Below are 25,422 nucleotides of genomic sequence, written 5' to 3'. Positions count from 1 at the left end.
CCATCACACCACTTTAATGCCTAGTGTTGGTGTGTTGGCAGCCTTTCCCCTTCTTTTTGTACGTGAATGAAGCAGCAGTTTTTTTGTTATTATGACTGCTTATTGGACTCAATTCTAGTAGACCTTTAAAAGATGTGTGGAGAGAGGTGTCTGGGTGGCTCAGTTGGTTAAGGGTCTGTCTGCAGCTCAGTCATGATCCTGGGTCCTGGGATCGAGTCCCACATAGGGCTCCATGCTCAGTGGGGAGTCTGCTTCTCCCTCTGCCTGCCACTTCCCCTGCTTGTGTGCTCCCTCTCTCTCTCTCTCTCTCTCTCTCACTCACTCACTCTCTCTCTTAAATAAATACATAAAATCTTAAAAAAGAAAAAATACATGTGGAGAAGCAGCTAGGGTCAAGGCTCGGGTACATGGAGGCCTGGAATCAGCTTCAGGCTCCAGAATAGAAATAAAATGCCCAATCTTTGCCCCTTTGTAATAACTCAATTTTCTAATCCTTCCCATCCCCAAACACACATACCTTCCCTGATCTTCTAGTAAATCACATCCTTTCTTTATGTGACTATAAAGTACCCCTTCCCTAAAAAGTCCCCCTTTTAAGTGCCACCTAACACATTCATGGGTGGCCTCCCTGTTCTGTCTGGTCTGTGATTCATGAATGTACTCATTTTACTATGAAGGCTAGTAGGTAAAATTAGGACGATTACCCAGCCCTTAAAAACAATCCCACAAAAATAAGATGCTCATGTTGTGTATCAGGGATAATCATACTTTAATTCTTCCGCATTTGGTGTTACTCATCGGGTGGTTTCCCCTGCGCTGGTGTGCTGCTTCCATCTGGGGGTATATATACGCGTAGCCTCTGGTGACCACACGTTGCGAGGCTGAGCCACCTATGCTTGTCTTTAAAACTCCACAGAGAGGTTTTAGCTAATTTGCAAGTAGCCGAGTTTTGTGCGCATAGTGGGCACAGTGAGGTAGGCTGTAGAGAAAGAACACGAGACAAAGAGTTCTGTATCACAGCCCAGTCTTGGGTCTCAGCTTCTTTGAGAGCGGGATTAGATTAGAGATGTCTCATGTCTCTTTCGGTCCTAACATGTCAGCAGTGCAGACGATTAACGCCGTCTGACACTATTGCAAAGCAGATTACTGTGTGACAAACAACTTTGGTAGTTGCAAATGGCAGTCGTGGCACTCACATACCATCTCCATCGTTAGAAAGCCACACACTAACCCTACACCTGTAGACCAGGGGTTTCTGGCATTGGAAGCGAATGCCATTCCATTTACCCACAAACCAGTAAGGTGCGGTAGTTGGCCAGCTCATCCTACTCAGACCTAGTGTGGCAGTACTAGACTCAGCTCCCTAAATAGATGTCAGGGCTTTGTGAAAACCACCTCTTCTCATTAAAGGAGGTTAGAACCCCTCCTAGTAAAGGACATGTTTAGTGATTGAATTCTATGGATACTCACTGAGTGTCCTAACTGCAAGATGATAGTGTCAGCTTCTAGAGCACTGGAAACATGCCTGTCCATCCTCCCACCTTCAAGGGTGAACTCCTTACAGGATCGTCATCTTAATCATTGTGATAACCCCAGCTGACACCTTGCATAGCACCTGGCTCACAGTAGGCATTAGAAATTGATTTGAACCAACTAGATACAGTCTGTATGCTCAGCAGAGTTCCTAACCCAGTGACGGAAAAGAACCGTAGTGGTTTTAAAAAATTCATTTTTTACAGGTATTTTTTTGATACATGTATTTATTATGCTGTAAAAAGCAACACTACCTGATTTCATTTAAAATAAATATTTCCCAATTTCAGAATACTTACAACTTAGAGTTTTAAGATTAGATTCACTTTGGGAGGTTCTGGAAGCAAATACATTCATAGCTGTACAATCCCCAGGAAGAATCTAAATCCCACATCAGGTCATTCCATCCCCTCCAGACAGACAACAGCATCAAATGGTGGATGGCTAACCCAGCTCTGCGGCTAAAGGGCAGTGTGGGGCAGAGTGGGATACAGCACATTGCACCCCAAAATGAGATCATGAGAATGGAGACCACCGAAAACAACAATGTATACGAAGCTTTAAATGAACATGACCATATAGAGCTCTCATGGTACAGAAAAAGCACTTACGATCCGAAAGCCAAAACAAAAAGATCTTTGGAGTATACTGATGGCAGCAGTTAAGAGCACAGGCAAAAGCATTGAAACCAAGTGTACTTGTTATTACAGCCAACAGCAGACAGCCAGAGCGGGAACCAGCGTCGTCATAAATTACCTCATGGGAAATAAGGGCACATTTGACTGAACCACAAAGATGTTACAAAATAGTTTTGATCTGAAAAAAGATGAAAACTCTCTTTGTTTCCAAACAACAGTTAGAACCTCTTTTCCTTAAAGCCTCAAAAGTGTTGGTAACCTTTAAGCCAACAAATGACATCATCTTAATGTTTCATTTTCATCACACGGAGCAAGCTGCTGTTTGAGCCAAGTTTTTTCTGTTGATTTCAGTTAAAGAATATCTACCCCATAATATCTGTGGGGCTAATGCTGTTCTCTGCAGCATTTTGCAGATACTACCTGTCTGCATGGCCTGATAGATCCGTAGGGCAGGAACACAGCAGCAGGGCTGGACGCCCACCCCCGCAGAGGCACACACGTGGGCATGGCTGCGTGCTGGATGCAGCCCAGTTAAGGAACGCTGGCCACGGTGCCTCCAAAGGGGCTGCTGTCTAGGTCATAAGAGGGCAATGGCTGAAGCCACTGACTTTGGAACCAAAATGGAAACACCTGGAGGCTGCTAGAGGGGGAAAGGGGCCCTTAGGCATGATAAAGGTTGGAAGCAGCAGTGTGCTGATAGAAAAGGGGGAAAAAAAGGGAACTTGCTGAATTTGCTACATCATAACAGCATTCCTGTATCTGAGGATTTTCTCGTTTCACTTAACACGGCTTTGAAAAAGTCCACTTGTATATGTATGTGCCTGTGTGTGTGCTTAGTATCAGAAATCCTCATTAGCAAACCCCTTTCCCTCTGAGGTATGACAAGATAAAGCATAGGTGCAGTTCCTCCCCAAGACACACAGTGGGTCTCAATTTAAAATGAGATGACCTTTTCTTATTATTAAACTGTAGAGTCCGCCAACAATTACACAGTAGAGAATCAGGAGAAAACTGGAATGATCTAGTGGTCCCCCAAATAGAACAAATATCTTGATGCCTTTAATTATGGGTTTAAAAATAAATGTTAACTGTAACAGTTTCCTACCAACATAATAACTGGTAGCTTAGAGCATTGATCTGAATTTACCCTCATCTTTATCCTGGAAACTGAAACATATCTGGAAGAGCTGCAGTAGCTCATCCCTTCCTTTTTTAGCTTGAAGAATTTGACTAATTTGTACTTAGCTTAGTAATTTGTCTCTGGTTCATCGCCTGTAGACAAATGGCATAGTTGTAGCTTGGATGCCAGATATGTGAGGCATTTTCTGACTTATGGTGGAAAACATGAAAACTGCATAGTGTGCCAGCACCCGCATTCCCAGCTAAAGCGAAGAGGCAAATAGCTAAATGTCTGGGAAGAGAGGCTGGACTAAGGGGGATATAGAAAAAGGAAATTTTTTCAAAAGTATTATATAGCTACATTCACATATATATTTTGGTCACCAAACATATCTTAAACAGATTCCCTGATAAAGTCTAATCAGAATTGGTCTATGCTACTAACAGTTGTTAACTATTTTAATTTTTTAAAGAGTCACGCCATGTAGCTAGGGTGATGGGAGACATTTAAAACATATAATAACCCTAAGTGCATATAGTTGTTCAGACACTCAAACTAAATCTACATGTGAAGTCCTGAAAATCACACTCTTTTGTTTCTAAAGGCAGCCCTGACCCATGTGGACAGACTGTACAACAGAACTTAATTTATAAATGCCTAAGTTCATCATACAAATTGAAAATTCACAGAACACACAAAAATAAGTCTGAAGACCACACAGTTAAGCTAGCATTGGTAACTATTTCTTTTACATCAAATTATACAATGCACGAGGTAAATATTGCTCACATTATGGAGGGAGATTGTTTTATTTCTATTTTTTCCCAAAGAGATCAGATTTGTCCTGTGTGTACAATGAAGAAAACTCCAGTAACACTGAAATGACAAATGTTGTAAAATATACATCACTACCAGATAGAAATACACATGTTCTTCATAATCATTTTCCACAATTAAATAGGTAAGTGATTTCTATTTTGGGCTTAAGACCGTTATAACAATCCGTCAAGATTCTTATGGACCGTTTGATTTTCTTTTCCGTTGCCGGAATCTCCCTGGGGCGTGTACTGGCCTTGGTACTCCTGGAGGATTTTAAACACATCGTGGTGTCCGAAGTGCAGCGCTTCGTCCATGGGCGTGTTATTCCACCTAAAGGAGTAGCACAACAGGGACCGGGTCGTTAGATAATCTCCGTACAGAAATGATACTCCAGCGTTCTCAGGTGCTACCTGCAGGTTTAAGGGCCATTCAAATTTAGCCATTTTAGCCGTGTTCCAAGTAAAAATTAACTGAGATGCAGAAAGGGACTCATAATTCAAAAAGTGGTCTTACAGGCCACTTGAGATGGGGGGGGAAGAGAAAACGATCTTCTAGAAATGGATCTTGTTCACATATCTCAGTGCTTATGGAGGGGAATCTCTAGTGTGGACAGACACAGTGGAATCCTCTGGGATGCCTGGATTTTAATTTCATGAAAAGCCCATAGGATCGCTCCCTAAATAAAATGTCCAAGGAAAAGTCAGGTATATAATACCCGTCACCCTATCTTTTGATTGAAAATTTGTGTTTCTGTCAATTCAAAATCACAACAAATCTCAGAAGTCTGGAAATAACTGTGACCTCATTAGGGCCCAGACACACACTGGAGGAGCGGCATCAGCCCCAGAGGGATTGGCACTGTCCTCATCTCTGGTAAGGATGGGAGCCCGGGGCGCCAGTGGACCACTGCACCACGCGAACAATAACGGCGCTTTCACTCTAAGTGTGTTTCTGGGGTGTGCTCCTCAGTGACAGAGGTGAAGATGAAGATAAGAGAAAGAGTTGCCAGCAGCGATTAACCAGCTAAACAGCCTTTGGAAAGAAGAGAATACTGTGAAACTCACAACGCTAGGAAATGAGAGTGTGAGAATCAGTTCCCTGATATTTGACAAACGAATGAGCCTCCCTGCGTCTCTCTCCACTGAACTTCTCCACGGCTGCCAGGCGCCCAGACTCCCACTACTCCCCCAACCTTCTGGTTTTCCTCCTTGTCATTTCTTCTTTCCTTTCCAGCTCTGTCTTCAACCTTTTACCTCCTTAATGGGGTCTCAGCATGGAATGGAAAGGTTTTTTTGAATAGTCTCAAAAAATATTTTTGGATAAAATTTGGTAATCTTCATTTTTAAAATCAGGTAAGTAACATTTTACATGTATCTTCGTGTTTCTCCAAAAACAGCTCCTTTTCCACACTGGCCTTCATTAATTTAGGGAGTCTGTGGCCTTGAACTGGGAGGTGGGGGGACTGTTCAGTCATCTACAGCATATCATTTTCTGTCTTTCTGGAACAATTGAATGTTAACTGCAAGTTATGTTTCTGACAACTCTTCTTACATGAAATAATACAAACTGTCAACTTTAAAGAATACACTACATTCACTCAAGCCTATTTTACAATTTGAGGGGACACCGATTCTATGAAATGGAGAAAAGAGTTGTCTGAGTTTAGCTTATATTCTAGAGTAGTTGAATACTCAGTTACCAAGTGAGTTATTTAGCTAACTCCTGCCTCTCAGATGGATACATCTACTTCCACGTTCCTAGAGGCCAGTGTAGGGCAAAAAACAGAACAAAACATTTCAATCTTTAGATATAAAGGATAAAATAGAAAGCACAAACTTCCTGGCATGTGTTAAATAGTGTTTTAGTTGGCATTATAAACACGGCACAAGGTTGGGTGGGGGAAACACTCTCGTCAGTTTCTGGCTCAAGAAAGAGCTGGTATGACCATTACATTTGGGGATAAAAGGGAGGACTGTCCCCCTAACATGAGGTTTTAGGATAGTGCCAGTAAAGGTCCTGATGAGATAACCGAAGTGTTACCATACTTAAAACACTAACAATTTTCAGACAGTGACATAACTTTTCTGCATTTCTTGCAAGCAGCTTGATCTAATAAAACCCAAACTTCTAATTTAAAAAACGGTGAAACAAAGATCTCGTAGCTAGAGAATAATCAACTTGCCCCGAACTTACTGATACAGTCCTCAAATATCCAATCCAAAACTCCTAATGAAATTTATCAAATCTCTCAAGTATTTTTTCCTTCAATTCTTAACCTTTATTCTCATTACTGATTCATCCAGTTACATAACTCCAGTTACATGATATTCAAGTCTATGAGCACAGAATTGACTTTATATATTTATATACGTAATATAGCTGTACTCTCAAGCCTCCCGTGACTGGCCATTTTGTGGACAGCATTTACTTCAAGATGAAATGCAGTTTGCCATGTGGACCAGGAGAGAGAGAGGAGAGGAGCAAAATGTATTCCAGGCAGATTTCTCCCACTGCACACAGAGTGCCCATCTCTCCTTTCTGTGCCTTCAAATCTCATTTCCCCCAAAGCACTGATTAAAATTCAACTCCACAGAGCTTCTAAAATGGATACCAGCCAAAACTAGGAATTTCAAGAAAGTCTAATATATTCGCTTTAGCATTCTATGACAGTAATTTTCTTACACATTTTTAATATGCTCCTATAAATGTTTATCTTTACCCTATGAAGTTAAAAGCCCCATAAGGACAAAATTCCTATTTTTTTCTTTTTCAACACAAAGCATTGTTTTCTTCATGCAGTGCACTGACAGACTAACCCAAAAAATTCTGAATAAGAGACCATCCTTAGATGAAAGACAGGATATGCGAGAAAGAATGATCAAGCTAGCAGAAACAAGGTTTTGTCTGTTGCCTTTGTAAGGCACCATAGCAAGTTCAAGAATGTCTCCAATATATTCATTGTGGATTTAAATATGCCATCAACTTAAATATTATAGCCCTGACTCACCAATTACATGGTAGAAGGTAATATAAGTGCTCACCTGTCCTTGGGGAAAGGGTTTACTTTGCACGCTTCCAGCAAAAATTTGACAACTTCAACATGACCTGTATCAAAACACAACAGGCAGATTTTAGTATTAAGTAGAAGTTACATCTGGGGGAAAACAAAAGATGGATGGTTCATGTATTACCCTCCGCAGCAGCTACATGGAGGGCTGTCCTAGAGTCATAGTCTCGCTGTTCCATGTCCATGGCTGACAGAGCAAATCTGAAAACATGTAAGAAAAGCCATTCAGGATCTAGAAAATGTAATACACACTTACAACATTCACCCCATCAATCTAAGGTCTTGTGAGACAAGTGACAACCGTTATCGAGTTCACTAATGGGAACTTGAGAGCCTGTTCAACCAGTATACAGGCCTCTTGAGTAAATGCCACCGCCCCTCTTTTCCTCAGTTTTGTTCTTTTTGGGTAAAAGGAAATGTTCGCAACTCTCACAGGATTCAGCTTCATTACGTTATTGTTCAAAACTCAAGAACAGTGGCATACCAAGGTTCATGTCTCCGAAGGGCAAGAAACTAAAACCTATTACTAAAGTTCGATGTTTTTACTAAGGTGCTCATTCTGTAAACTAACATTTTATAGTGTACAGTTTACGGAGTACTAATCAGGAAACTTAAAAAAATTGTTAAAGTGCACATTGTTTTAATGAGATAAAATGGACATAGACCATTCTGGAAGTTTGAGGTGTACAACGTGCTGGATTTGATACATTTATGATGCCACAGTAGTGTTAGCTACCACTTCCATCACATCATGTAATTATTTCTTTTTTGTGGTGAGAACAATTAAGATCTAGTCTCCTAGCTGCTTTGAAGTTTATAATACAATACCATTGATATAAATACTAATCAGACTTGAAGACAAAGGTAGAAATTAAGCATAGATATTTTTCCATGTTAAAATTCAGTTGCTACTCTGTACAAGAGATCTTAAGTGTGCAGTACTGTACAACCTTTCTAACCCTGGTGATCTACGGAACACTAGATGCCCCTACATTCACTCCCCCTTCACCTCCAAATGTGGGAAGGGGAAGGGATACAGGGACTGAGCAAGCGTTTGTTCAACTCCAACAAAACACTAATTAGCCAGATTCATCGACCGGTTACACTGGGGAGTACAGAGGTCTGGGCTTTTTAGGAGGTAGAAAAGGACAAGACTGCATAGAAAGACTAAGAGTGGGGATTTAATATAAATTTGTTTGGGTCATTTTTATTAGAAATGGAAGTGAGACTTTAGCCTTAAAAAAATGGCCATCTGCCCAACAGCAACCTCTTGAATTTCTGTAAGCCATATGCCGAGTTCATACACCACCGTGTTAACACACCTTCGAAGTGCAGACACGTCTCCAGTGTACGCAGCAAACAACAGGTTTATCACTGACTTCACCTGTGGAGAAAAGAGAGTTCAGGCATCCATGAGGGGAAATAAATAGAGAGAAGGTACTGCTGTCACCGGTAAGTGATTTCCATGTGCTCTGACCTCTTCAGCTGGTTCACACACAGAAAGTTACACAAGTACACTTGTATCACCAACAAGCACACACGTGTGATGTTTCTTGAAATAGAGGGTTAGGAGAGAAAATTCACCAATAAAGATAAGCCACATGAAGGAGGGAATGGAATGACATTGGTGCAGAATTTCCCCATTGGAAATTTGGGACCTGGGAAACACATAGTTGGGGAAAATGAAAATTGTTTAGAACCTTTCTTTTTTTTTTTTTTTTTTTTTTAAAGATTTTATTTATTTTTTTCNTAGAACCTTTCTAATTTAGTTTGTCTCAGTACCGTGAGTGGACTTTTATACTCATAAAATTCACATCACATCTTTGTTAAAAACTAAATCGTGCTATATAAATGTCTAATCCCTGCCAGCAATCACTGTCCTCGCCAATCACTGGCTTCTCTGGAAATCCCAGGAGACAACATTCAGTATTTATCACCTTAAACTTAAGGACTATACTCCCCTGGAAAGACCGTCTTTGAGTCAATGCCCAGGTAGTATAAATTGGCACATTCTCAGAGCCTAAGACACTGCCTCTTCTCAAAAGGGGGGTAAACTCCCCAGATTTTAAGTCACTGCTAATGAGTGCTTCGAGACTTCAAAGTGTATCTTCTTTTGACAATTACCCACTTGCTTGTCCTTAAAATTAAGGAAAAGGCTAGTTATTCTAAAATGTCATGAGATTTTGGCTTGCTTTCATAGAGACTTTATCCAACCCTGCTTTTGAGAAACTGTTGAACATACAATGTAAATACTTTAAATTCCCACTTTCATCTTTTGCAACTTCAATATTCATATTGATGATCCAACCAACACTGGACTCAATGGTAGAAAACAGGAGTTGGATTGGAGGGATGGAAAGTAGCGCAGCTATCCACCAACAAAGCCACGAACCTGGGAGCTGTGCTTTCAAGGGCTTAACCTGGACCTTTCCCCTTTCCCTAGGGCTTCCTTTTCCCTAGGGCTTCCCTTTAAATCAAATGGAACTAGCCATCACTGGACTTCTCTAGGTTGGCATTTTCATAACGTGTTCTGTAGAGACTGTGCACAGACACTCTGTGGGGAAAAAAGGGTCCTACAGTCAGGTTATTTTCTTAATATATTAAATCCCCTTCTGGGAGATTCATGGGCATATGAAAGGCTCTGTAAAGTTCTGCAGTACAGGAACCTGTCTAACTAGCTGAACACACCCCCCAAATTTTACCAGCATTGTTGACATTGCTCCAGAAAACCTTACTCTTATTCCTTCAGTGCATTAGCTCCCCTTCCAAGCCACCCTTTACTGCTCCAGCCCAGCCTGTGCTCTGTAGTCAATCTCTTACTAATCCTAAGTCCAGAATAGTTTTCTCACTGGAGGTGAGAAAAGCTTCATGGAATCACAGAGAATGTTCTAAAAGTATATAGAAACATCTCCCCTCCCATTTCTAACTGTCCTATTCCCATACCTCAATATGATACATTTTAGGAAAAACAGCCTTTTGAAAAATGTCTCCAGGTGATTTTGATAGGCATTCTTCTGGGTTATAAACCACTACTGTTCCAATTGTCCTTAACTTCTTTCTTTTTTTTCTTTTAATTGGCTTACATTGGAATCCCCAATTCCTCTTGTGCTCTTGGGACTACAGAAAAAATACTGATGGGCGATTACAAATTATTCTTCATATTTCCAGTTGGTCTCTCATCATTGCTTGACAATTTTTCTTGATTCCCTTTCGTTCTGTCTTCAGGCCTTTAATACCAGTGGTGCCCCCTACAGCAGACGACCCTGACCACAGCTGTACTTAGATAACTGTTCTCACTTCTCCTTCCTCTCTTATGCAAAACATCTGCTTCTAATACCTGTTCTCCCTTCCTTCTCTCCAAACCTCAAAGCAAAACACATCCATCCTTTTTCACTTCTGAGACTAACTTCTTTATCTATTCTTTTAAACATTTATCCTCCCAAACACCTAAACTTGCTCCTTCATTTATCCTTTTTATTTCCAGAAACTTCAACCTTTCTCTCCTTCACTGCACCCTTATTTCTGCCTTAATGTGGACATAACTTCAACCTGTTTTGAAAAACCTGCATATAAAACCCTACCGCTACCCCCTCTTGGTGCATATTTTCTGAAAGTAGCTTGTATTTTTAATTCCCTGCATATTGCCTCCTCACCCACTATTACCTCTACTCTCAAAAGCTCCAGCAGCCTTCCCAAGCCCTGCTTCTTGAGGACCTCCCCACCAAGGCCTGCCCTCTTGCTCCTCGTCTTCCATGGTGCTGATGTGCTGATTACCCAGATCTTCCTCCAGGTTGTTTGCAGAATCATCTCCCACTTCCCACTGACGGAGAATACACCAAAGGCAGTCTCCATCCTTTTGCAGTATAATTTTCCTCAAAGGTCTCATACATTTTTCACCAGAATGATTTCCCAATCTACATCTTTAATCTAAATCTTTGTTCCTAAGCCTTAACTCAACAGCTCCACTTGCTTGTCATGCTGCCATTTCAAACTCAAAAATAGCAAGCGTCTCTGCAGCTCTGATGGCTCCCCACCAAAAGTCCATATCCATCTGCCTACTTGACATTGCCTCTAGAATGCTCAACAGGCTCTCAGACTTACGCACAACAGAACTGGATTTCTACCTCCCAACCTCAGTTAGTTCCTCTTATGGTCTCCCTCAATTGGGGATGACACTACAATTCACCCAGTTGCTCAGGCCAAAAGCCAAGCTATCATCCAGGGCTGCTGCCTTTGATTGCACCGGTTGAGCCCCCCTCAAGGATGCCTGGCCAAGTAGGGGTACCCAGCCTATGCTCCTCTCACCCCGCTGTGGTGTCCAGCACCCAAGTACATCCTATGGGAGGAAGGGAGCCTTCTTCAGACAAACATGCTGAGAGGCTTTGCTTATGTAAAGGCAGAACTAGCTTTTCTCTAATTCGCACAAACCTACCATATAGACCCTGGTGATATTCCTTGATTCTGTTTCTCACAACCCATGTCTAGCTCATCAACACATTTGCTCTACCTCCAAAACATATTTGGATTCCCACCACCTCCAGTAATATCATCCTAGGCTCACCTTATCTCCCCTGGAGGACTGCCATCACTTCCTAACTGTTCATTCCTTTCCACCAACTCTGTCGCCACGGGGATCTTTTGAAAACATAGGTCATAGCACTCCCAGTGACCTCCCATCATACCAGAATAAAAGTCAAACTCTTTACCATGGCTTTCAGAACACTAAACGCCTTACTCCCCACTTGCCTTGTGTATGTCATTCCCTATCACTCTGCCCCTTGCAGCTCTCCACCAGCCAGTGGGCTCCTTGCCGTCTTTGGGCCTATGCTTGCTGTGCTGCCCGAGACGTACTTTCCCCAGATAGTGAGGCTCCTGCCCTCATGACATTCAGGTCTCTACTTAAAAGTTATCTCACAGATTCTAAAATACTGACCTCTTTTTCATCATTCCTTATCCCTTACCTTGCTTTATCTCTTCAGAGTACTTATCATTACCTGACACCATATATATTTCACATTATATAGCTGATTTTACATACACACACACTCTCCCAGAGCATCAAATATTCGAACTGTTACCACCGCTTGGGGAATTCAATTGTGATCAATATCGATTCTTCTACCCCCTCTTTTACTTCAGTTATCATCACCAGATTTGTTCAATCCTCCTCACTGGTCCCTCTGCTTCTGGCCCTGCCACCCACCAAAACTTCCCCACATATTTCCACTCATCTTCTCAAAATATTGCTTTGATCATTAAAGGTTTCTCAGCATGGGAGTATCAAAAAAATCCCCAAATTATTCTTGATAAAACTTAAATTCTTTAGCCTTGCATTCAAGATTCCTCACTCCGGCTAGCTCACTTTTCTCTCTCAACCTTAACAGAACAAAACTGGTCTTACTTATTGCTCTTGTTTTTATCTTTGTTGTCTATGCTCCTTTTTCTCCTTTTGGGTTTTGATTAATCAAGCCCTTCCATTCCTTTGAGGGCTGGCCGGAAAGCCTTTGAAAGCTCCTTCTCATCCAGCAGCTACTCTCCATGTCACTTGCTGCCAGTCGCCTGCATGGTGTTTTGTGACAGCATGTACCAACCAAGGAGTCATCAATCAGACCCCCATCTCCCACTACAACCCTGAATGTACCTTTTGCTCCAAGCTATAGTACATACTTTTTATTGCCTGAAAGCATCTTTTCTCCCCCCCCCCTTTTCATAGCCCCTCTCTAGGAGCTCTACTCCAATCTCTTCAATCAGAAGTCATCTCTTTCTCTGACATTTCCCTCACCATGGCACTACCACATATGGTAGATTTACTTATGCACTTTATCTCCTCTATCACTCGAGAAATCCAGAGTTCTGACATGGATACCACTCATATATTAACTACCCATAGTTTTTATTCTTTAAGGTATATTAGTCCTTCTGAGCAATAAATCCTTGATGATTTTCAATGACTGCATGTATGAACTATATCCCCTTTTCAAAATTCTGAATTTAGACCAAGCTAGTTTGAAGATATTTTTTATATATTTTATGTGTCACTTAATTATTCAATATTTCCAAAGGTCTAAAACTCCTTATTAAATAAGGCCAAAGAGTGGCTGGTTTTAGAATATAATCAGTTCATTGAGAGTATAATAATACTTTATTCACAAGCATGTTTCAGCTCAGACAGAGAAATACAAAATGAGAAAAAAATCAGAAAACTGTAATGTACAAAGGCTCTGTGATTTATCAGGGGAAAAAAATACTAGCTTGCCTTTGAAAAAGTTATTAAAGGGTAACATGGAAGCTTATTAGTCTTCCCATGAAAACAAAAAGCTAGCTGCAGGGCTGAATCTAGTCCAAGTCATAGATCAAGGCAAGAAGGAGCCTGATCACAAAATGAGTGCCATTCACTCCTAGACAGAAAAACACTATGGGGAACACAGGCACTGGCACCATTCAAAATTAAAACCATGTTTAAGCCAGCAAATAGCCACCTATATTTTTAAGATTTGCATAAATCATGAAACGAGCTATGGATAGAATGCCAAGAAAGAAAATGGAACAGTCAAACAGTTTTGAGATAGCAGATGGAATGTTATTTCATTTAGGGACGATCCACTTCCTGGTCTTGTTAAAAGAGTTCCGCAAGTATTCCCAGCTAAACTGGCACACCCTCTGGAATGACGAGCATCATAAACCAAACTGAAGAACCAGGACACCCTACAAGATGACTCGTGCAACTCCAAGCCAACTCTTGCAAAGGATGTGGGTGTGCTAGCCCTTGATTAAGGCTCAATCCCGTAACTCCCCAATGGATACTTGGGTTATGTTACTTTTAAAATACCTGTCAAGAAGGCCAGTGCAGAAAACAGTGAGTTCACAGTAACTGTTGAGACAGAGTCATCTGCTGTGATGAATCAATCACTCCTCAGTACAAAGGAGTGGAACATACACAGTTCAACAGTAGCCTATATAAATGAAGGGCTCTGATGTTTAATGTATGCTTCCCCGTAGTAAAGACAAACTTCACTTGGGCATGTAGCCACTAAAAATTCATAAATTAAATGTTAACCAGCTTTCCCTTCATGCTGCACATTTTCCAGTACTACTACATTTTCCTTATCAAATCTCTGTGTCAGAACCTGCCAGAACCAGTCAACCTTATCCTAGTTTATTTATACAAAGTCATGACAACAGGACAAAAATGTTACAGTTCACATGAATTCATTTAACACTAGCATACTTGGCATATCAAAATCATACTTTTCCCCCCAAAACAGCTAGAAGCAGTTGGAGATTGTCAATTTTACAATCCTGAAACAAGACATCCCTAATTCTCCAAACCTATCATTCTATTCATTTTAAGCCGTTTAAAAGTTGAATTGTGTGACCTTTTGTCTCCTTTTCCCAAATGCCTCAATTCTGTACAAGCAGCAATTAGAATTACGTAATATCACTTTACATTTATGTAGTGAACCGCCTTGAAAAATACAACATTTAAAAAAGTTGTAACTGTTTTTAAACATTTCTGATAGGCCGGTTGTAAAAGAAAATTATAGGCATATTTTATTTATTACTACCACTGAGGTTAAGGGCCTTGGCTCAAGGTCATATAGCATATGAATTAGTAATGTCGCTGGGCTACCTTCTCAATTCTGTACAACTAGACCATGGTGACATGAGTCCTTAATAGACCACAGACTATTATCCAAAAGACAGAAGAAAACCAAAGGATTAAATGGCAATTTAGCTCTAATCCGTAAAGGTCCTTTGCTAAATATCAAAAGAAAGGAGGGGAGGCTGGGAGGGAAAGGTTGGAGAGGAGAGACAAAGAGGGAAGAAGGGAGGCAGGATTGATTCATTAGCTTTATTCCAAGTATGTTATTTCCAGCTCTGTTACCAACTGCGACACTGTGGCTACCCGGGTTTTCCCTCGTTAACTTCTGTCTTCATACAAAAACTAATGCAGCCCTTTTGGAAAGGCTTTAATGAAAAAAAAAGCAGGTGACTGAAAAACCACCCTGCCGTTCCTACCACTTCTAGTTTGGTGTAAGCAGCTCTCTCATTTCCAGCTCACTACAGTATCTGTTGCCATGGAACGGATACTCTCCGTCATCTGTTAAATAAACCATCATCACTCCAGATCCAATTTTGTTTTAAAAGCTTCACACCAACTTGGCCTTTTAGAGCCTTTAAATGAAAATAAGTTTTCAGCCTTCTTTCATAAATATTTTTCTTAAGGTCAGATTAAGAAATGCGAACCTATTATAGTATAGCTGAAGAAAAATATTAAGTTGTCAGCAAATGTAAATTAATCTCTTACCAACAAGGGTAGAAATATAAACCTGCAGAATGTGTATGTGAGCAAAGATATTTCCTCTTTCCCTTATTTAATATTCATATAAATATTATATGGACATGAAAAAAAATTATAGTACTTTTGTGATTAGAAAGTGGAAGATGAGTATGAGCCTACATGCTCCTAAGCTTTTCCACTGACTTACTCAGACACAACTATTAATCTGCTATATACAGACAAAATTAATCCAAACTGACATGATCAGAGGACTAGAGAAAATCCTTCAAGGGAATAAACAGTCCAGCAACTTCATGACATTTCCACATTTTTACACAAATGCAGGAGGTGCTCATACAATAATTTTAATAGAGAAGAATAAATTGAACAGAAAATTTTACTCTAAAGAGGAGCATAGAAATTTCACTTACAAAATACAACCTCAAAATGGCAGCTCCAAATACTGCATTCTGCTTGATTAAAGAATAAACTCTTCTAAGCATACCATTTTCAAAATTTCTCAGTGAATATATTAACTTGAAATAATTTTTATTCTTAAGAAGTCACGAGTATATCAAAGAAATCTGACAACCCATGAAGACAAAAATTCAGAATATACATTATTTAGAAAAAAAAACAGCCAATACGAACCACCTACTCTCTCTGGACTGAGCTAAGTGCTTCAAGTATTACTATCTGTTATTATTCAAAGGACAGGAAACTGAAGGCTAATGCATTGAAATTAACTTGAGTAAAGTAATAACGCTGGTAAGTGGCAGAGTGAGAGCTCATGCCCAGTCTGACTGAGGCTCGCTGGGGTCAGTGCTCTCGACCACTGTGCAGTATCTACTGGGCCAAGAGATTTCCTAACAAAACCTAACGTGAGATTTCCTCACCAATACAACACCAAGACTGAATTCAGAAAATAGTAACTAAGAAACACTTCACAGGGAAATCAGAGATACTAATTTTCTATTGAGGTGCTAACCAAAGGTATTTTGTTCTTAATTGAAAAGAAAATAGACGAACAAAACAAATCATTCAACTTGGCATATCAATGTCACAAAAGGAAAAAGGTTAAAGATATCTTCAGTCACTGCACTTAAGTCTTTAAAAGTGAAATATGAGTTTTGGGTCAATGTGAATAGAGCAAATATGATTGCTACAGCATTAGCAGCAAATAAACAACTTCTTATCTCAGTGGCTCATGTTATTCTGGTAAATGCCAATGAATGGCCTAAAAAAATACCAATGGGCCCATTAGCAACCCTCCTTTTATATCCAGGCATAAAAGTAGCTAACAACGTGTCTTTGTGTGGCATGACAAACGGCATTCCTAATTAAGAAGTCAGCAACAAAGAGGAGGAAAATTGAAATAAGCAAGGGCAAAGGCAGCTATTTCCCTGAAGAACAGAAGTGCGTTTTCCATGTGGCAAATCGAAGAGTATTTATATGGCACAGACACAACTATCAAAGTTTCATATTCACTATCTTCCCGGCTCTTTCTCTCTTATCCAAATATTTGTAAAACTCCATGAAGATTTGTTTGTTTGTTTTTAAATCACTAATTGGTTTAGTCCGCTATTTTATTTTCTTATTTAATAATATTTTTTATTATATTATGTTAGTCACCATACAGTACATCCCTAGTTTTTGATGTAGTGTTCCATGAAGACTTGTTAACATTAGCATGTTCAGAGGGATGACAAGGTGCCACACCCCTGGCATGATAAAGTGTCATTTTCATTTACAATTCCTATTAACTAAAAAAAAACAAGCAGGTAAAACCCCAAAGGTTCAAAGAAACTAAAAGCAAAGAATAAGACAGAGAAGAAAATGGTCACCAAATGCTTGTATGTAATACTTTAAAACGAACAAACAAAACAGGGTCAGGGCAAATAGAATCAAAAGATTCTCACACTTTCTGGTAGAAATTAAAAATAAATATACACAAGTTCCCCGAAAAGAGACGGGGCTCTCTTTCTGCCAAGAAACAAAACAAAGATTTGGCAGCTACAGAGACAGAATCACGTCTTCAATTTAAAGGACCGATCTCTCCTTCGCAAGCCCTAAATGTTGCTACAACAAAGCAAGGCACAGGGACACGAATATTCTATAGTTATTCCAACCATGATACATTCTTACTGACTGCTTTGATTTTAGAAAGAAATTTCTCATCTCCAGAGAGCCATACTTAATTCTCTACATTCTTTAATGTTTATTTTACAGTTCTTCTGTGCAAAGTCTGAAATGCCGCCTTTATGAACAACACACAGAACAGGCACAGTAACATCTGTTTCTCTAGTGCTGTGCACTTTTCAAAGCACTTTCACAGGCATTGTAATATCATCAAATTGTGCTAACAGTTTCCTCCAGGACATCATACAAGAAACTGCTGGAGAATAGGATATTTTTAAGACCCTTAAAAATAATGCAATATAACACCGTATGAAAAAAATATATATATAAATAGGCCAAAAAAAAATCACTCCAGCACCATTCTCAGGGCCTTATCATGAGACTGTTTAGCATGTATCTGTATTTTAACATTTATAATTCTTACCAGTAATATTTTATGTGAAGCAAGGAGGATGGACATGGCAACATTATACACAGAACTCATCTGTTAGTGTAATCTATATTAGTTGAAAATTCTTTAAGTAGGATCAAATTCTAAAAGAAAAAAGCCTAAATGTACGTCTTCTATGTAGGGAGGGTCTAAAGTAGATTCTCGAGCCTACTGTTAAAATCACTATCTGCCAAATGCTCTAAAATCCCTTGCCTGATCTTCTGCAGCTCCTGAACCTAAATTTGGAATGCGGCTATAGGATAATGGGGGAGGGGGGTGGGAGGCAACAGATTAGCATCCCTGCAAATCCGCGGTTACCAACCTCAGTTGTAGTCTGACAATGTTGCTGTATTTTCTTCAGCTCTGCCCCACTCTCCAAGAACAAACATTTCCTATCTTCTATATGCCCTGAAACCGCATAGCCTCCCTCCAACTCCACAACTCATTCTCAGCACAAAGCCTCCTTTCATACTCTTCAGGAAAATGGAAACCAATGGGCAGAAAGTTCAACTTCTCCTACCATGCCTGCAAACCTACCTACCTGCCTGCCTCTCGATGTCCTATTTTATTGGAAGAGATGTTTCTCCTCCCACCAAACCTAATCCTCCACTTGTGCTGAGAGCTCCATTTCTTTCCAGAGACATCATTTTATTGGTCATTTCCACTCTCCTGTATCTAATTCAAGTCCTCCTTCTTTACTGGGTCTTTTCTATCAGCAGCCAAACCTGCTCTGCTTCAATAGTTCTTTGACCTTTAAATCTCAAAGCCAAGAAAATCTTCTTAACTGTGGGGAGGAGGTTACCAATATGGGCTGCCGATTTTTTTATTTTCTAAGCACATACAATAAAAACAACCCAACCATCTACTGATATCATTTACTAAATAAAAGGGCATTTTAACATCGAAAGAAGATTAGGAGAGACATGATGTAAATGGACACCCCTCATCTTACTTAATGCTTATCTGCTATGGTACAGTTGACTGTTCTAAATTTCTCACAATACTCTTTCTTTGACTTCTGCTATGCTGTGCTGGATTTTCTCCTAATGGGACATTTTTCCCTAGTGGGAGACCTGTGTACTGTTCTACTTTTAAAATGGGAGTTCCTTAAGGTTCCTTCTCATTCTGCGCTTTCTCACACAGCTTGACAGTTTCAAATCTACTCTCACCATGCTAACAACTCACTGAATTATATCTCCAACTCAGACCACTCTGCTAAGTTTTAGGCCTATATCTGATACTCAACATCACTACTCGGGTACCTCACAAATATAAATATGTCAAATGGAAGTTACTTTTCTCACTACCAACTGCGTACCTATGATCCATTCCCTACCCCATCCATACTAAGAGAATCTCTACTAGTTAGGGATAGCAATGTGCCAACTAAAAATTCTTCCCTAGATTCCCTTGCAGCTAGTCTGGTCAGTAAGTGTCAGATGGGTTCCTGGGAACTTATCTGATTTAGGTATCCCTCTTTCTTTTCTTCTTCCACGTTGACCATTCAAGTGAGGCTAAAGGTGGAACAGCTATCTTGCAACTACAAGGTGACAGGCAGGAAGTCTAAGCCAACACACTAACGTTGGTTGGAGTATATCTTACAGATGGCACACATTCTGGATTTTCTATCCCCAGACTTCTTGTTATATTAGAAAAATAACCCCATTCATCTAAACCCCTACTAATCATACTCTTGATATGTGGTCAAACAGACCCTTAATTGTTACAGTAACCAAAATTCATTTCTCCCTGTACTCCCAACGTTTGCTTTTCCAGTGTTTGCCATCTTAGAAACACAGTACCTTCTGCTCTATCGCTTATACTAAAACCTGGCTGTCTACTTGACATTGCATTCTTTTCATCCACCAAATACTATCACCAAGTGCTGCCAAGCTTCATCTCTCAAACACATCTCATATCTGTCTACCTTTCTCACATCTATTTCCCCATTCTTAGCCACTACCACATCTCATCTCAGGCCCAGAACTTCAACTTTTGTCTGCCTCTAATCCATTCTCTACAAAGCAGGGTTTTAAAGCCAAATCATGTCATTCCCCTTCTTATAAGCCCTGAAGTTTCCCACTGCACTTTCAATAGTCCAAAACTCTTAATGTGGCGTGTAAGATCCTACATAAGTATTTCCCAAACTGTTCAGAGAACTATCTGCAGCAGAACCACCTGGGGTACTTATTAATCCTCACCCTTCCTCTAACTCATTCAAAACTTAACTATCACCTCTCAGGGAAAACCAACCATATCTATTTCATCCACACAAAATATTTTTTGCTATTACCTCTGCTGGCACTCTGTACATTTCTATCACTTATTATATATATAAAAATATTTTATTTCTTAAAGAAATAAAATGTTATAGATACAGCTAAGTATTCCCCCTGCACTCATTCCCCTCCTTCCCAGAGGTTAGTCTGAGTGCAGACTGGTGTGCATGTTCTTGTACTTATAACTACATTGTAGTTAAGTCTGTTGTATAGGTGTATAAGAAGTGTCATTTGGTATATACTATCTCACCTCCTTAATAAGTTAAAATGTATTACACATCTACATGTATCAATATGAACAAATCACTTATCACCATTTAAACTATTTTATTAACTATTCATTCAATATCTGCATCCCCTTCTATTTTTTTAAAGATTTCATTTATTTTTATTTATTTGACACAGAGAGAGAGAGACAGCCAGCGAGAGAGGGAACACAAGCAGGGGGAGTGGGAGAGGAAGCAGGCCCTGGGGCTCGATCCCAGAACCCTGGGATCATGACCTGAGCCAAAGGCAGACACTTAAGGACTGAGCCACCCAGGTGCCCCCTGCATCCCCTTCTAGATTGCAGACAAGCAAGGGTTTGATCATAGTCTTTAACTACCACATATCCTAAGTATTCTGCAGTATCTAGCATATATCAGGCAAGAGACAAAAAAAATATTGGTTGAATGAAGAAGCAATTAGTGAATGAACAACAGGATAATGCTAAAGCTAATTTATATAAAATCTGAACTACTCCATCAAATTAAATTCGCTAAATATCTTAAACTAATTGTGTACTGCTTAAACAAAAACTAGTGAAATACTGAGAGAGAACTGGTTCTTCGTAGGAAAAAAATAATTTGAAAAGTTATCGATCTGTATTTATATAGCTGGATCTAATCTTAGACATTGGTAGGGGATCTATATGTAATGCCAGAAATGAAGAGGAAAAAACTCACACAAAAGGAAAACAAAATTCCTGGTATACAGAATAGATGAAAAGTTGTTTGATAACTAAGTACACAAGGACTAATAATACTGAATTGGAGACCTAGAAACCAAGAAATCAGAAGAGTCCTGGCCACTTTCTTAGACACACTTTAGTGGAAAAGCAACTTCATAAAAAGAGTGAACTATTTGACCACTCCTATCCTACTACATTATTATAAAAGCAAAACTGGAAGAACAATTTAATTGGAAAACGGGTACATATACTACCAGCTTCCCTAAGGGTATTGGGATAGGTAGAAGTTATTTTTTAGATGTAATTTAATAGCACAATTGTGTTTCTTCATAGTCCAGTACATGCGGCATGTTTTTGTGATTTTATATCTAACATTATCATTAAAATACATATACAAGAACTATAAATGGCTGTAGATGAGAATACAAAATTTGGTTTTTTTAAACCACTGAATCATTCTAGTTTCTTTCCAAAAAAAATTTTATTCTAAAAATAAGTGCAGATGTGAACAAAGACGAGTTCATATTTGGATACTGAGGCTCCAGATCACAGAACTCTTACACAGAAGATAAATAAAAACCCCTACAATTGAGCTCTATGAAAAGCTGTATGGAGTCAGGGTTTATATAGGTTTTAATAAATTGAGGTTAGCTGACAGACATTTAGAGGAGACACACAAAGACTTAAAATGATTTAAAAATGAATCTTCTAAGTCTTAAAGAGTTATAATAAACCTCAGCTTTTAGTGCTAATACACTAATTTATATTTAATGCTGTAGGAATATACAATAAGGAAACTTTTTAAGTAATGAAAAACACTTGTAAGAAAGCTAAGCTAAAAAAATATTTCACTGTAATGGTTGGGGCTGACTTGTTATCTACTATGGTCAAGTTATATTGGAGTTAATTTTCCCACCTAGATAAACATTTTAGAACATAAATGTGCTGTCTGCTGAAAGCCCCCCCAATAATTTCCCATACTTAACTTTTAGTAAAAATATCTCTGGAGATAGGAACTTCTTTTCTATGAGTGAAATAAATACATGCATATTTGAAAATCAATTATAGGATATTGGTGATGTGATGGAGACACTGCCTGCATTATGTTATAGTGAAAATTGAAATTATCACAGGATAACCTTGTTTGATATGAAATTTCCTTTTTTGTTCTGTCACGGCACTCTGAAATCGTTACTGTCCTTAAACTTTCATGGAATATCCCAATTTTATTAACAAGGAGACGTAAGTTACTCTACTTACATTTTGCAATGGGAAATAATATAGTCTATGGTCAAAAACCCAAAAATGGGCTCTGGAGTCAAAACTGCCTGCATGCAAATCCTGGTTCTATAGATCTAAGAGTTCGGTGACTTTAGGGAACTTACAAGATCTATATAAATCTGTAGAGGTAATAATAGTACCTACTTCATAGACTTCAGGAGGATTAAAAAATTCTCAAAACACTGCACTGGTTAACCCATAGTAAGTCATGGTAAATGCTAAAAGTCATGCTAATCAAATTTTGATGTTATCAGGTTTCTGCTGCTGGTGTATTGGGCAGGCACTGTTGCTGGAGTTGACTGAAATTACTGACACTGAAAGCAAAAGAGGAAGTCTACAGAAAACTGCAAGATCCTTAGGTTAGCAAACTGGACTGCCTGAGCAAACTAAGATTACCTAAATTTTGGCCCATACCTTTGAGGGCTGATCACTATATATTCAGTTCTAGTCTGCACACTGCTAAGCTTCTTGTTACAAGGGACTGGGAAAGGAACTCTATAGACTTTGAAGGTCTTTGGGTACAGGCAGCAGGCATAAATGAGACATTCTTTTTAAAATCAATGCCAATTTTAGGTACAAATGTTAACTTCAAACCTGTGATTAAGACTGTTTACAGATTAACAATTACCTACGTCAGAATGAATGAGAATTGTACATCTTCCTGAAGCCAATTTTACTCCAACTCTGGAGAAAAGGTTAGTCACAGAACTTGTAGTAAATACTATGTTTTAAAAAATATTAAAGCAGGTAAAAAAGAATAAAATTTGTATGAACGTTTAAGGTAGAAAACAAGACTCAGAAGTTCATGCCTTATATTACATTAGGTTACCTACCCAGATCCTATGCCCAACTTCCCAGCATTCACTGATTCTATTTAAGTCCAAAAAGCACTAGATAAATCGCAAGTTTCAGTCTACTTAGAACTTTTGCGGAAGATCCTAAATACTTAACTAAAACAAAATTCTAAAATTCACAATAGCACTAAATGGGGATTTTTGCAAAGCAAAAACTACAAAACTCAATATGCAAACACAGCAACACCCCCCTATCCAGAGTCCCCAAATATAAGGTAAATGCACTAATACATGAGACCATGACATGACAAAGCCCAACATGTAAGGGATACCAAATAAACAGCAGTACTGATTCTGTGGCAGACATATATGGTGGGTGTAAAATAAAAGTGCACAACAGAGACAAAATAAAAATTAAAGCTTCTCAAGTTTTTATTACTTGGCTAAAAACATAGCAAATTTGTTTTCTTTTTCCTTTGTTTCTCCTTCAGGTGAAAAAAAACCCGTAAGTACTCTAAGTTGTCATAACATGTTTTAGTTGAAACACTTCATAAACACACAAGCAGAAAGTTAAGCTCTACTTCCCCACCTCCTTAAAACGATTCTCTAAAGCTTCTCTTTCAGGTAAAAAGAAGAGACATTAAGGCAGGAATATTTTATTGGTATGATTTAAAAGGGTTAATAGTATTAGTCACCATAGAATTTTAACAAAGTCACTTGTTTTATAATTTCATCGAGATGTTAATAAAGTTTCATTGCGCAAAAAAAGTAACATTCATTTCAATTCAAAGTAGAAACAATATCATTTAGTTCATTTCTTTATTTATATTGTAAATCTTGTGCAGGGACCTGGACCCACAGATTTTGTATTCAAAGTTGAAGGTAAAATAATAAATTATCAACAATGAACTTTATTATAATGAAAAAAGCATGAATTTTAACACTCATCTTTTTAATTTTTTAAAGAAAACTCTAGAATGGCAAGTGTTAACAAAGATTTGGAAATGAATATATCAGCAATATGAAGGCTTAAAAATGAAAACCCATTTTATGAGTAACTTTGATGTAATTTTCATGTTACCTCATTTTCAGCCAAAAACGAGTTATGATAGGAAAAAGTTTAAAAGAAAGAATACCTGAAATTCATATATTTTGAATTTTTAGATTAGGGTCTTTAATTGTGAGTGACTGTGAGAAAGAACAAAACAACAAAATGTGGATGGAGTCCAACGAATAATTTATACTGTGGTTTTATACAACATAATCTCATTTAATGGAATTAAGTGAATCCCCTCAAAGGATAATTGTGATTGCCCCTTAGTGATGATCTGTGAAAGGCACATACAAAATAATGAAAGTTAGTAATTAGAAAGAAAAGTTTAATAAGAAGCTAAAGATCATGATTTCAATTTTACAATGGAATGGTCCAAATATGAATAACCAGTGTAACTGATGGGAGTACTTCAAGACCATTCTAATTTTAATAAGTATAATGTGAAAACAAGCAGAGTTTATACTGAGTAAGAGCCAGTCTCCTAAAAGTTCAGGTTCTCATCTATATAAACTTGTGAAGAAAAGAGCTACCCATTAGGCAAGTTTAAATTTTGAGAAGAAACCCATACCTTTTTTTTAAGACTAACACGATTTTAAGTTGTAACATTTCTAAGTCAACAAAGGCTTTAAAAAAGTAATGCTTTTCAAGAACAGCAAATAAATTTCCTTCATAAATAAAAAATAAAAATCCCAGGACTATTAAATGGAGGTTGGTGCTAAGGACAATATACATGATAGAATAACATACTGACAAATGAGGTGCCTTATTATGAAGCCACCCAGAAATCCAAACATGTAAAATAAAAACAAAGGAAATAAGCTACATATTTTACATAATAGTATGGGCTGGGAAAAGCTAACTTGCAAAGAAAAAGAATTTTTCTTCTAGAAAACATTTGTTTAGAACTCCAATAATCTTTTGCCTACTTAACCTTTTTACCTGTATATTTAACCTACCGCCCAAGGAACTTATTTTAAAAAGCAAATGGTGCAACATTTATTTTTAGAGCCACATTTTTGCTACACTTAAACTTTCTTT

General features: G+C 38.6%; 2 protein-coding genes across 2 annotated transcripts in view; one reads left to right on the top strand and one right to left on the bottom strand.

Moving 5' to 3' along the window:
* The window catches only part of STAT1 (signal transducer and activator of transcription 1), a 47,064-nt gene extending 41,109 nt beyond the window's left edge, over positions 1-5,955 (top strand). The window contains exon 25 of the transcript XR_004623531.1: positions 4,122-5,955. The gene's annotated coding sequence lies outside the window, so the exon portion shown is untranslated. The remainder of the gene's footprint in view (positions 1-4,121) is intronic.
* Positions 1,743-25,422, bottom strand: part of GLS (glutaminase) — an 80,450-nt gene continuing 56,770 nt past the window's right edge. The window contains exons 15-18 of the mRNA XM_019798318.2: positions 8,500-8,561; positions 7,302-7,378; positions 7,152-7,215; positions 1,743-4,440 (exon numbers count right to left, since the gene is read on the bottom strand). Of these exons, the coding sequence (XP_019653877.2) occupies positions 4,284-4,440; positions 7,152-7,215; positions 7,302-7,378; positions 8,500-8,561 (360 nt within the window). The 3' untranslated portion in view covers positions 1,743-4,283. The remainder of the gene's footprint in view (positions 4,441-7,151; positions 7,216-7,301; positions 7,379-8,499; positions 8,562-25,422) is intronic.

The sequence above is a fragment of the Ailuropoda melanoleuca genome, chromosome 2, assembly GCF_002007445.2.
Source record: "Ailuropoda melanoleuca isolate Jingjing chromosome 2, ASM200744v2, whole genome shotgun sequence".
NCBI lineage: Eukaryota > Metazoa > Chordata > Mammalia > Carnivora > Ursidae > Ailuropoda > Ailuropoda melanoleuca.
The sequence above is the reverse complement of the archived record's forward strand: the minus strand, read 5'-3'. Positions and strand labels throughout refer to the sequence as shown.